Source organism: Nothoprocta perdicaria, unplaced genomic scaffold (genome assembly GCF_003342845.1).
Source record: "Nothoprocta perdicaria isolate Ctin4 unplaced genomic scaffold, notPer1 scaffold_328, whole genome shotgun sequence".
Taxonomy (NCBI): Eukaryota; Metazoa; Chordata; class Aves; order Tinamiformes; family Tinamidae; genus Nothoprocta; species Nothoprocta perdicaria.
Genome location: NW_020455564.1, coordinates 63,120 through 77,143, shown reverse-complemented (window position 1 = coordinate 77,143; position 14,024 = coordinate 63,120). Strand labels below are relative to the sequence as shown.

General features: G+C 34.6%; 1 protein-coding gene across 1 annotated transcript in view; it reads left to right on the top strand.

Annotated features, from left to right (window-relative positions):
- Positions 1 to 14,024, top strand: part of FMN2 (formin 2) — a 156,865-nt gene that overhangs the window by 98,457 nt on the left and 44,384 nt on the right. Inside the window, exons 13-15 of the mRNA XM_026043284.1 lie at positions 1,492 to 1,551; positions 1,720 to 1,840; positions 10,984 to 11,076. Of these exons, the coding sequence (XP_025899069.1) occupies positions 1,492 to 1,551; positions 1,720 to 1,840; positions 10,984 to 11,076 (274 nt within the window). The remainder of the gene's footprint in view (positions 1 to 1,491; positions 1,552 to 1,719; positions 1,841 to 10,983; positions 11,077 to 14,024) is intronic.

The following is a 14,024-nucleotide window of genomic DNA, read 5'->3' as shown; positions in this document are numbered from 1 at the left end:
TCCTTATTGAACCTCATGAGGTTCCTCTCTGCCCAACTCACCAGCCTGTCCAGGTCCCTCTGGACCCAGAAAAATAGCCAGTCTCCAAAACGATTGAATAGCATTTGGATAAACCAAAATTCATTATTTACATATGTAGTGATCATAGAGTATATATTTTCAAATGGRAGCATGGAACTGTCTGGCTATAGAATGATCACAAGTAGCTGTTGAGTGAGGGTTTCTCTGGTGTTTTTATCTGGGTGAGGAGGATGATAACTAGTTTTGCACAGTGTTGAACTGAAATGCCTMTTACTGACACTTTTTTGATTTTTTTATTCAGATTGGGTTTGTGTTCAAATCTTTGCGTTTGTTTACAGGAAAACAATACTCTGTGTGTTTCTGTGGCTATGATAGAAAGAGTCACCTAMATGTGGACAGGGGTAGGAGGTTAGAGCAATATGAGGTTATAGCAATAACCTTAAGAATTTGTATTGGCTGCTACATCCATGTAGTGACTCATTATCAAGATATGTTGTACTCAAAATGGCAGAAAAGTCTGTTCCTGCATGCTTGCTCACTAAATGTTACACATGCTCTAGCTGCAGACATGAGAGACATGAGGAGACTGTTGTTTACCCTGAGATGAGAGACCTTGTCAGCTGTTTGCTTTTAAAGGGGTGGAGGATCTTCATGCTGGCATGCTTATTTCTTTAGTAAGCCAAGGAAGTGATGTTGTGAATGAAGACCTAGTATGGTATCTTCAGTGCAGCTTACTTCAGCWGACCCTCATGGTTGAGACTAGATAGATCACCAGTTTTCAAACTTGGCTCAGTAGGACGTTTATGCACACTATGTTTGGTTTAATGATTTTAAGATGTAATTTCCTGGAAATATTGTGCCCTTTAACATTGTAATTCCAATATTGTTCTTCCGTTTATTAGTCAGTGATCAGCTAGAAAAGCTCATATAAAATACTTTTTCATCTGAAAGCATAATTCTGTCTAAAATGGTCTTTGAAATGAATATTTTTGAAGTTTCATTACATAAGTAAAAAAACAGTGATGAAATAAAGAAAAAGTTAATGGGCCTTATTTAGTAAAATAGATTTCTGTGTTCAAGTTAATTGTTCCTTATTCATTCTGTGAAAGTAAAAGAAATTTTGAGATTTGCCAAGAAAAGTTGCATAGATCAACCCAAAACTGAGTCTCTTCTGTGTTTCCTGGAGAAAATTGAAATATAAAGATTCGTTTCAGAATCAGTAAAATTCAGAATTGACTTGCATATTCAAAATAGCAGAATCTTCTCCTGCTCTTTGATGTCTAAATGATTTTCTACTGAAGAAAACAATTCAGGAAGAGTATTTTTATGTAGTATTTGACCCTAAACGTGGTGCGGTATGTATCAAGGATTATACTTGATTTATCCTCTCTGAATTTGTTCCTTTTTCTTAAAGAAATACATGTCTGTTTGGTTTCAATAACATAAAAAACTTTATTTTATTCTATACAGGACAACAGTGGAAGTCTTCTATCTTACATGGTCTCATACTATTTGCGTAATTTTGATGAGGTGAGTGAGAATTAATTTTTCCCTTTTGGACTTGAGAACGAAAGATTACATGGTCAAGATGAGGAAATGTGCACAAATGCTGTGCACAAATACTCTTTGTGTTTTTAATTATTTGTAAATATATAGAAAATGTAATGAGCATCACTTAAACGTTTATGTTTTTGTCAGGATGCTGGAAAAGAACAATGCAGCTTCCCTCTTCCAGAGCCACAAGATCTCTTCCAGGCTTCTCAAATGAAGTTTGAAGATTTTCAAAAGGAGCTTCGCAAAATGAAGAAAGATTTGCGAGGTACTGAATCTRATTTACATACTACCTATATGTTACTATATGTCTCCTTTTTCATTTTGAGAGATTAGATGATGATATAAAAAGCTACCTATATTTTGACTCCTCTGTTAGGATTTTGTYTCCGTGATTTGGTTTTTCATGATCGTTGTATCAAGACTTCTRTATTTTCTGTAGATAAATTGAGAAGGTATATTTAAAATAAGCAATCTCTCCCTTTTGTTTTCATATCGAAACAGAAGTGTAGGAGGAAAAAAACCTTTATTAAATTCAGCAAGTCTTTCACTGTAGGAAACACAGTGAAGTCTTAGATCACTGAAGTCTTAGATCATTTCATAACAAAAAAGATAGATTCAAATACTTTATTTTTTCCTCAACTTTTACGTAGTATTTAGCATATGGTTAAAGACAGTTGAAATAACTAACTTTGAAATCTAATATTGAGAAGYAGCAGTATTTCTTATGCTTGAGAGTTGTTATTTAATATTTAATGTCTTTAAATAGATGTATGACAGAACACTGGGAAGCTCATTTTAAGTAAAGGTACAGTTTGTGGAAGAGCTGAAAAATCTTCCTCACTATTTTTACTGATATTTACTTTTGCAGCTCTCTGACAGAATGTCCAGGTATGTAGCATTATACTAAATATTGCAGAGAAGGATTCAAGTCAAACAATCACATGATCATAATATTTCTGTTGTCTTGCTGGCTTTGGAAGTGAAACCTCTAGAGAACAAGGAATAGTTTGGTAAATCATTAGTCCCTGAGCAACTTAGAATGGAAGGCTCTCTGAACAAAACAAAATATGGTAAAAAACTTAGTACATAATCGTCCCTTYTTCTCAGATTTTTGTTTGTTTGTTTTTTGGATGTTTTAAAATTTGTATTAAATACTTACAGTTAATATATAAAATTTTATCAAGATCACTTGCTACAAAATTATCCCCAATAAATTTAYCAGGAATCTTTTTATGTGTTGAGAAGCTGAAATCTTTTCAGATTAGAGTTGAWTTTTTTTTTTTTGCCCAGAGTTGAATATTTTATTGAATAAATCCAGAATTCACAGTGATCAAAGTAGGAGTTCTGCAAAAATAGAAACTACATGCATTGTTCAGACATGAGAATGCAGTTGAAATATTTCTGTACCTCCAATTCCAGCCTTTAGGGTGAATTATCAGTGCTTGTCACACTGTTCTTTAGTTATTAAAAGTGAACAATAACTGGAGATACCGTGTCTTTCCCTATTCCCTTTAGTCCTAGACCTCTGTGAAAAAGGCAGTGGTCCCCTTAGGTGTTCAGGCCTAGATATGAAATGATTCTTTTGATAGTCATCTGCAATTCTACTACTTTATCGTGAGCTTTGCATAATGTAAAATGCTTTATGTTGATACCACATTCCAAAGGAAAATTCAAAATACCTATATTAAAAAATAACTTAAGGTTGCAAAATTCTGTTAATTCCAGTGGCCAAATTGTCCTAGTGTAGTGCAAATTTAATTCTTTCATTAAGACAAATAAAGCAAATTTGGAATACAGTTTTAACTGAGTGAATGAAGCAACTTCAAAGATTGTTCACCTCTGCAATAAGAATGTCACTAATTTGCTAATTTGCTTCTGAAATTTATGATTCACTAGAGGAATTCCCTCATTAAAAAACTGAGCAAGAATGGTCATGTAAGTTGCTGAGCAAATTTTGACAAAGTTAGTGAAAGTAAACAAGTTGAGTGTTTCTGGGAAATACTATTCATTGCCATAAGTCCTTGATATAAATGTCTGTGAAATGTACTGTAGCTTTACACAGAGATGCGTTATTGTGGATGTGGAGTGTAACCTTGGGTCCGTTTTCATCAGTGATATGATGGAGGATTTCGTAAGAGGATTTCACTCTTTTGGTTTATTTCCTTGATTTTTACTTTGAATTATCAGTGAAAAACTTAAAATTACACTTATCTTTGTTACAATTTCATTGTATGTTTCTTTGTTACAATTTCATTAGTATGAGATTTTGCCCTGGATGGCTTCATATGCACTGGAAACCTTATAGAGTAGAATCATATTTAGTAAAATTAGGGAAAGGAGTTGTGTGCTCACCCAAGAATAAAAGCTTGTGAAGATAACTTATTTCTGAGTACTTTTCATAATTGCTTTTCTCAAATATAGGTACTAATCCAAAGGATTGCTTTCATAAATTTATGAGAAAGCTTTAAAACAACAACAACAAAAAAAAAAAAAACACGGAAAGATTATGAAAATCTGCTTTGTAAACATAACAGTAGCAATTCATTTTAGCAACACTATATTTTCTATTTAAATAAGTCAGTAGCATAGGCAGAGACTTGCAGATGTAAATCACGTTTAAGGTTCTGTAAAAAATAWTTGTGATGGTGTTTTACAGCTCTAAGCTTGGACTCATGTTTGTGTTAAAGGAGTAGCTGTGTTGATTTGCTTAAAAACAAAACTTGTTACTAAAACTTTTGTGCTATTTTTCTTTATGAGTGTAGAGGCTTTTGTCCATTTTTAAGTTTAGGAACTGCATGTCTTATACTTGTAAATTATAGAAAATAAAGTCTCTTAAAATTTCACATTAAAAACTTAGGTCTAAAAGGCTTTCAGAGAGTTTGAAGACTAATCAGGCAGAAATATTATTTACTTATTTTAACTGAAGAAGAAAACTCACTTCACCTAGTATTATAATGGAAGATACACTAACCCAACTTGCAAATTGCTTACAAAATTTCCAGATTTCTCAGCTTTGCTTTTGCTTTTTTTACACACTGTGAGTAAAGTTTATATAATAGTTGTTTAAAGAAGTAGAAGACCAAAGTAGAGATAAAGCTTTTGATTACTGAACCAAGTGAGTTTGGCTCCATCTGTTGCCCCCAGATTTCACAGCTCTCCAGGATTCTCAGTTTAGTCTTTTTGACTTCAGTGACATATAGTTTGTTAAGCAACTTGATCTGCTTTTGATCTCTCCTGGCTGTCAGCAGCCTTYCTTGATGCAATCATGCCAAGTGATGACTTCTGTCCTTATGTCATTCCACAGTAGAAACTTTAGCACTTGCCACATGACTTAAATCAACTCACCATGTAAAGAAAACTGGACATTCAGGGTCACAAGATTGATGCTTGGCTCATAATGATTAGGTCTTGTGCTGTGTATTTATTGTTATTGGTTCTAGACTTAAAAAGATGACTTCATTTCGATTATTTTGCAATTAAAATAGGTAGGATTTTTATTGATCTATAAAGCACTTGGATTTCTCAGAGATTTTCACAAATATTAAAAATAGCTGTCAAGCCTGTGCAACAGTGTTCAATAGACTCTTTACACAGTAACATGAAAGCATGTTTAGAATCAATTGATGTGTTAATCCCTTTAATAGTCTGATTCTCACTAGAAGTATAGTGGTGGTTTAGGAAAATACTGGATTTGTATGCCATTACATTCTCCAGGACAGGTAGTCATCAGTTGTCTTTGGTGCAAATCTTTCACCTCAGCTAAATGAATCAGAAACAATGGTAGGCAGAAAATGGTATGAGATGAATGATACCGGGATAGCATAGATTGATCAAGAATAAAGAAGAAATCAATACTTGTTTGTATGTCGTAATGTTGTCGTAATACTTTATTGGCCTTTTGTTGCCAACTAATTACAAGAAATAATTGTGATAATTATTTGTATAATGTTTTTTTCTGCTGTGAGTACTTAAAATGCATTGAAAAATCTGTGTTGATACTAGGCCCTGTTGCATGGCCCAGTGATCTCTGATTTGGAATAGACCTGATTGCAAATGCTCATAAAATGTTAGGCATGTGCAGAACACTTTGTATTTTAAAAAGTATGTTTAAAGAAAGAAAACAACTCTCAGTGACTTGGAAAAACACCTTTATTTCCCTGAATCTTTCTATGCTTCTTGCTATCACCTGAAATAATCTCCTCAGCTTGGATATGCTAGTTGTAGGGCTGGTGTGTACTCTCAGGTTAAATACCCTCTGTTTAAATTGGAGCAGTGGAAACCAGGCATTATGGAGTAAAATCTTTTGARAATAAAATTTAGAGTAATGCCGACATGGAACTAGGTATAGTGGATAGAGAAGGAGTAGTTGGATGGTCATTTTCCTTTTCTTATTCACTTGGGTAACTATTAACTATTTAACTTCTGATTGAAAAAAAGAAAAAATCGTCTTGCCTTGGTTAAAACTGCCACTGAAAATTAAGAAGAGGCATCAACCCAGAAAGCTGTACTTTTGGGGTGAGATTTCTCTCTTCTCCCTGCCTCACCTCCATGGATGGTGGATGAAATTAACCCTGTCTGAAGAGGTTTTGCACAAACCTAATATTTCTTTGAATGTGTGACTGCATTTATATTCTGATCTTGTTTGAAGAGAAGAGGGCGGGGAGCTGTATCTAAATCCATCAGAGAGAGAAAAGAGAATTAAAATAGGGGGAAATCATATAGTTGGAGAGTTCAAATGTTTGAATTCATGTTCTCTTCAATAACTAACTGTCTTAAGGTACTTTTTATGATAAAATGCTAAATTTCTCAAGTTTTACGGGGGTTTGGTCAAATATGGGGTTTGGTCAATTCTACAGCTACCTTCACAGTTCAACTTCACAGGAGCAATTCTTGTATTAACCAAATTAAATCTTTACTTTTGCCTACTCATCAGCTGTATGCTCCAGCTGTTTGCTCAACAGTCACTGAAAGGGTTAATTGCTGCAGCTATGCTGTATGCAGACTCCTAAAGCTAAACCAGATGTAAACTAAAGCCAGGCTTTCAGTCAATCTGTGAGTCATATTTTACTGTCCTTAAAACTCCAAACAAGGAGCTGTCTATGGAAGCCCTTGAAGACTCAGCAATTCTTAGTACAAGTCTTTACAATTCCAAAAAAATAAATAAAAGAAAATTAAGAGCTCTTTCTGTACTTGTGGCTGAGTTCATCAGAGTTCCTCTTTTGATGAGGCCAGTTTTGTTCCCTTTTGGTAAAGTCTAAGTTTCTTTTAAAGTCTAAGGTTGTAGCTGTAGGGAATACCGAAAGCATTGAGAAAGTTGTGAAAACAGTGGTTATACACGGCCTCTTTTGCAGTCAAGTTGAACATCCCCTCTAGGGGTCCAAATGCTCAGAACTCCTGAAAATTTAGGTACATAATTTCAAAACTTCTTTTAAAATCTCTRAAGACATAGTCCACTAACTGTCAATGCAAGTCATGCCTTTAAGTATCTTAAACAGTCTTGAAAGTCCTTGAAAGTTTTATAAGACAAGTATGTGGTTTCATATGTGGTTAACCAGAACACCCGAATGGTCTTCAGTTAATTATCTGTCCCAGGATAGCTCAGAGCTCTGTTTGCCTTCTTATTGTTTCTTTTGGGTGTGACACGAAGCTTGTATGTTTTTGGGGTGTTGAAACAAAAATCGGATTGCCCATTATTATTCTGACTAAAGACAATGACTTTTAGCCTAAGGCGCAGCTGGTCATCTGCTCACATGAAATGATATGAAACTATTTTTGAGGCTTTAGATACATCTGGAATGTATTTTTTCTTTTAAAACTTTTGGTTTTGAATAAATAGTTTTACATTGATTTCTAGATAAGGAACATTGAAAAGGTTTGTATGCATATGGTCAAAAAGCTACGAGTTTGGATTGCCCAACATTGGAAGCTTCCCTCATAGGGATGCATTGGTATTGTTTCTCAAGAGCATCAAMGACAGTCCTCTGAAGCACACAGTGTTAGAGACCAGACTGTTTTCTCTGGAGGATATATGTGTGTTAAAGTTTCTGTTTTGGAATAGGCTACTCAGAGGTTGTGGAGTCTCCTTTTTTGGAGATCTTCAAAACCTGCTTGCACGCCACCCTGTGCCACRTGCTCTTTGGTGTCCCTGCTTGAGCAGGGGGGTTGGACTAGAAGATCTCTAGAGGTCCCTTCCAACCTCAACCACTCTGTGATTCTGTTTGACTGCTGATTATTTCTACTGTTGTRGTAGTGCTGATATGTTGCTAACAATAGAGAGGGTTGGTGCCTTTGATGTAAAGAGAGAAGAACTTGTCCCTCCCACACCTTGCTTAGAACTTGATGTCTTTGAAGAATATAAGGTCAGTGCATGTGGACTGAGTAGTGGGGCTACAGAGACTTGAGTCATTCACCCTACAAAGCCATATGCAGAAGTTACTTCTCTTGATTTCTGTTTTGGCAATGTCAGGCTGTGAGATAAGGTTTTAAACAGTCTTTGGCCTTTATTAGTGCCTGTATGTCTCTCACCTGTGGAGTCCTGAACACCTTTCAATTCTTTCACTGAATGAGAATTTAAGACTTGCTTAAAATAAGTTAAGCTACTTTACAGGGGTTGCTTTGTCTAAGTTTTTTCTTGTGTGTTTCCCAGTGTGCAAGAATAACAGATCCTGTGAGAACAGAGATATGATAGCAGAGGATGTTTTGAATCTGTAACTTGATGGAAATCAGAAAAGACATTGAAATTTTGTTTCAGACAAAACTTTTGAAAGCTCCTCATATCAGAGCCCCCTTGCCAAACCTAGTCCTTTGATATCTGGAATGTTTAGCTGGGCTTTTATATGTAGAGAAATGTTTTGGAAAACGGAATTGAGGAAAAAATAATCAAGTGTAGACAATTAGTTTGATATTCTCATACCCTTTTATAGTGTGTTTTGCTTCGTTTAGAGAGAAATACTTGTAACTCTCTAGTGCTTTGTGTTCCTCACATATGAAAAGCACTTGGCTTCCTCTGGTTACAGGGAGTAATAACAGTATCTCGTCCAAATGGGAGAGATTTAGACACRATGAAAAATAACAAAACATCACAAAGAAGTGTCATATCCATCAGGTTGGGCTGGAAGTCCATGATTAACTCATTGCTCTGTAGAACTGGGAAATTTAGGAGTTTAGCCTGTTAATTCTGTAATGAAGAAAGCATCCAAGAACTAGTCTGTATTAAACATGAGCTTTATCAAAACTGGCAGATTATAGTACTGATAGCAGTATGGCAACAACTTTTAAAAGTTGAATTTTACATATGATACCTCATTTTATGTACAAAAAGCAAAAAGGAATATTCTGTGCTTGCTTTTATTTTTTAAATGAATTATGCATCATTTGCAACCCAGGAACAGGATGAATTAAGATTGTCGAAGTAAGACCATTTGCCTGAAGTTTCATTCAGATCAATTGAATTCGAACCGTATGCTCCCTCTGTAAATTCTTAATACAGGAGGTAAGCAATAATTATTCTGATACTCACCGTAAGAACAAGGCTACTTCCAGCTCCCTGGGAAATCCAACATTTTGCAGATACATATTATAGCAAATATAATCATCTGTACTTCTTTACCCTCTATGTCACTGAAGGTAGTGATATTTATTTATGTGTGTGTACACATATATAAATGGCATTATAGGACAGGCAGACATGGGTGTTAAATGTAATTCTCATGAATTGCTTATTCAAGTTAGTTTTTTTTAGGCTCAGTTCCTTGGTAGTTTAGTAGCTGCATAGAGRCAAAATATACCAGGAGCATCCCATTTACTTGCTCTGATTGCTGCTCAATACTTCTTAGCTCTGTATGATTTGTAGACTATCCTGAAAATGGATGTATAAGTTTATTTTCGTCAGCTCAACAAGTGTTTTAACAAAAAATCTCATCAGTACTTGAGATGGAACTGAACTCTTCTCAGCCCCAGCCATGTTAGTCTCTCCTCAGRTGGGGGGAAAGAAAATCTGAAGAAACAAGGATATTAACCATGATAACCATTTATTCTTCACCCACGTGCACATACAAACCATGTAAGAGTTTCCAATATGTGAACGGATGAAGAAAGAAAGATTACACATTTAATTATGATATTATTACCTGTTATCATCATTTCCATRGGAAAATAAATATAAAAGTTGGTGTATCTGCATTTCTTTACAGAAAAGAGGCAGATGTAAGGCATTGACATGGGTGTAGGCTAAGATCTTTGTTTGGGCGTATATCCTTCTAAGATCTATGCCTCTCTAAAATTAGCTAAGATATCAAGAGTTGATCAAAAATAGACTGCATTTCTCATGATGCCATTGTAGACATCTTTTACCTTCGTATTTAGAGATCATTATGATAGTACGTTCTACCTAAATTTCTACTTTTTTTATATGCCTAATATTCTGCATTTAAACATGCAGAAATAATCATTTACCTGAAACAAATCCTTGAGAGCAAATGAGGATAATGCATTTTTCTATGTGTACAATTTTATTGGAAATTTTGAGATAGAGTCAAGCAGGATCCATTTGTGTTGAAAGGTAATGGGAGTTTATCACAACCTGAAGAGATTTGCACTGTAAAACAGACCAGAACTTAGTAGTCTCCCAGAGTAGGGTCATGTCTTCTGTTGCCCCAAACTGAGCAAGTTTGGGTAGTTGCTGGGAGCATGATCATATCAACTTGTCTTTGACTAATCTGTGTCAAGACTACTTCAGGCTCAAGCTTCTTTGCCCAGATTCCAGAACAGTTAAACCTAGTCTGCCCAAGGTCTATCATGGAGTTTAGACTATGCTAACTACTATATAGTTGTTCTTTAAACATTTTACACCGTTAGTCTTGAATGATACAAGACACTTCAGCACATTTGTGTTTTTAGCAGATATTGAGTCCTCATCAATGTTTTACTGACTAAATTAAGATCCTGCCTGCTCTTTAGTGCATATTTTGCACCTTAAGTTTCTGGTGGATTTTGTTGTTGTTGTTATTTTTTGTTTTTGTTTTCATGTTTCAAGTAGCTTTACCTGTGTCCAGGTGCATCAGCGTGGCCTGGAATCTGAGTTTATTGTTTTCTTCATGTAACTTTCATACTCTTAACATTGTCTTTCTCTTTTAAAACAGTTGAATTCTTTTGTTTACTTTCAGAACTGGTCATTTAACCTAAAAGTTACCATGGCCATCTTCTCTCTATATTTTGGTCAAAAGCATTTGACTAGGAACATAACAGCTTCTGAGTAGATTATTCTGAATAGATTATTGTTTACACTTGAAATTTTGAATTTGAAGCCTGTTTTCTAGCTATCTCACTGGAAAGGCACTAATTCAAATACAGTATGCATAACTATACCAGGATATGTCATTCTAAACTAATCTGTTACTTCAATTTCAGCATGTGAGACAGAAGCAGCAAAAGTTTATCAGCTATCACTAGAAGAGCACCTCCAGCCTTTCAAAGACAGCATGGAGCAATTCATTAGTCAAGGTAAGTAATGAATCGTCATTTAACCTTTTCATGACATTTCAAAGGAAAGTTATAGGATCAATGTTTATACGTTTTGAGAAAGGGAATGTTTATTTTGGTGTCATAGAAAGATGTGGATTAGTTTAATCAGATGCCACACAGTTTTAAAAGATTTGCAGGATGACTCTGTTGTACTGTAGGTGACTCATTCTCTTCTGTGTGACAGCAAAGACAAATGCTATTGGCTTGAGTGTGTGATCTTTTGGTAAGTTCAACATTCCAGTAGAAAACAATTTTACAACCTTTGTTCCTTGAAAAATTATTGAGGCTGGATCTGTTTCATTAATTTCTTTCCAAAGCGATAATTCTTTTGAATGTTCCAAAAACATGTTGTATGTGTAACAAAAGTAGTTRCAGGTTTTCCAGATATAAGGCAAATGCATATGAAATACTTGGATGTGATTAGTGGAAAATACTGCAAGAGAAAATGTATTAGGAGTATCCATGATGAACTGGCGTGTTGAGTGCTAGAAGGAGAGCACATTAACAGAGAAGAGACATTGCTTGAGAGGCACTTTTTCTTTTACTTTTTTTCTGAGTGCCTAACTTTAATAGCTGACTAGACGTATTAGAGGTATATCAGAGCATCTTTTGAAATACTRCTCTGAATATATACTCTATCAACCAATTCAATTTCTTCTAATAGAATTTAGAACTMGATATATGAGGGTGACAATGGCCTGCTGAGTATACCATTTCTTTTTAACTTTACTGGCCACATTGCCACTCTTTTTACTGCATTTCATAATGGAAGACAGATTTGTTGTCTCCTGGCAGGTAAGTTATGTGAAAAGTCAGTTTCTAGTACTTGTTCAACATAATTCTAAGTAATTCTTTAGTCTAGACCTTTGTTTACAGAAATTGTTGACTGACTGCCCGTTGTTCGAGAGGTCAGTCAGATACATTTATCTTAGTTGTAGTATTCAAGATGAGCATCTAACTGAACAGTTTAAAAATAGAATATACATATTCTAATATATACTGATCCATACTATGGACCGATAYCGGTCAATAAATTCAGTTAACAATTTGTATATGTAATTATTACAAAATAACTGCTTAGAATGATCAAATGTTAGTTGATGTTTCCTAAGACAAAAGTCAGTTCCCAAAGTCTGGCAAGCAGGATGGTGTTTCCTGAACTTTGAGACAGATGAATATTACATGCTATGTTACATGTGGCATGGTGAAGTATATAATTAGTATTTTACATTTGATTATGTGAACAGAAGACAATCGAGTCACTTGTTAGCCTGACACAAGTTGCTAACAATATACTCTAAATCATGCCATTGCACATTAACAGTTACTAACAGTAGCAAATCAAATAGGATTATATTATCTTTTACATTTTACATATATCTGTTAGATTTATTTTAGAAAATTTGAACAGTCTTCAAAGTATCTGACTCTGTATTTTACCCTGCTTACAGCTTTTGACTATGAATTCCAGAGGGTATTTACAGAGGATAAGGAGTAGTAATCTGTTCTGTTTTTGCAAGGTTGTATGATTTCCTTCCTTGCTTCYATGTCTGTATTTTGGGAAAGTAAGAAAAAAGATAAACAAATTCATCTGCTATGTTATGCTCCCATCCTAATAGTGGGTATTGCCAGGTCACTGACAAAGAAGAAACCCATAATGTCAGTAAGTTGTTGTTGTCATACTTTAATGGAAGTTATTGGAATTGAGAATTGTGATCAACCATTGTGAATAAACAATTTCTGTATTTACTTAAAACTACAAGGACTRTTTTTCACAATTCATTACAATATAAGAAACACAAAGGTTAGTATACAGGAAAAAAGAATCCCTGGTTAAGTTCTAAAAATAAAGTAATTTTAAATACCTTTCATTATGAAATCCTTTGTTTTTACTTCGTGGGATTGAATTCAGACTTGAAAGAGGCCATGTTTAAAGCAGGATTTCTCTTTCCTGTTCAGTGTTTGACAGGCTTTTGATCTAGATATTTTTTCTAAGGGCTTKTGTTGTTTATGTAGACATAATCGATGAGTCTTTTCAGCTAGACTGCACACATGATCATTTAGAAAAACAGAAGGACAATTCTTGGCACCTTTCAGGGATTGGTGTTTATATAACATATGCTCTGGGCAAAGAAAAATCAAGCTTTAAGTTTTTATCTTTCCAAGTTCCAATTTCTCTGAAGTCAGAAAAAGTTTTAACTTACAATTCAGATGAAAAGCATTTTTCATAGGGTTGAATAATTTGGCATGTTTATACGATGCTTTTTTAGAGTAGATAACTTGTATGCGTAACGGGACCTAAAAGTTCAAAATTGCTAGTTATTTACAACATATTCACTTGTACTTGTTGCAGTTAAAATGGAAAACGCTTTTCCCATAGGCAAGAAATTTGGACATCCCGTTAAATATCACTGGCAAGGAGTTAGAAAGRCACTGCTTTATAAGAATAGTTACCGTCTGGCACTGTTAGGTAACTTTGAATAAATTATTGTTACTTGTGTAACTGTTACTACTAAAATATTTGTTCTTTTTAATGTTAATGAACTTATTAAGTTCATCAGAGACACGAAAGGTTATATATTAGAGAACTTTTAGCTAAGGATGAATAAGGAGAATCAGGGAAATGTGTTCAGGGTCCTAACGTTTTAAACAAAAGTACTGGTGATACCTATATCTATATCACAAGTGTGTGTATATGTATATATGTGTGTATGTGTATGTTTGAGGCTATTCAGCTTTTATCTTACCTGGTGAAATGCATAAATTATCAGTATATTTATCAAAAAGATTCACCAAATAATCAAAGGGTCCCAGTCCCTTTCCTGATGGACTTTGGGGTCATTTTACATTACTTYGGGGATCACTCTAACAGAAGATCAAACTATCTGTTGTATCTTTCCTACATCAGAAGGTATCTGCATGCCTGT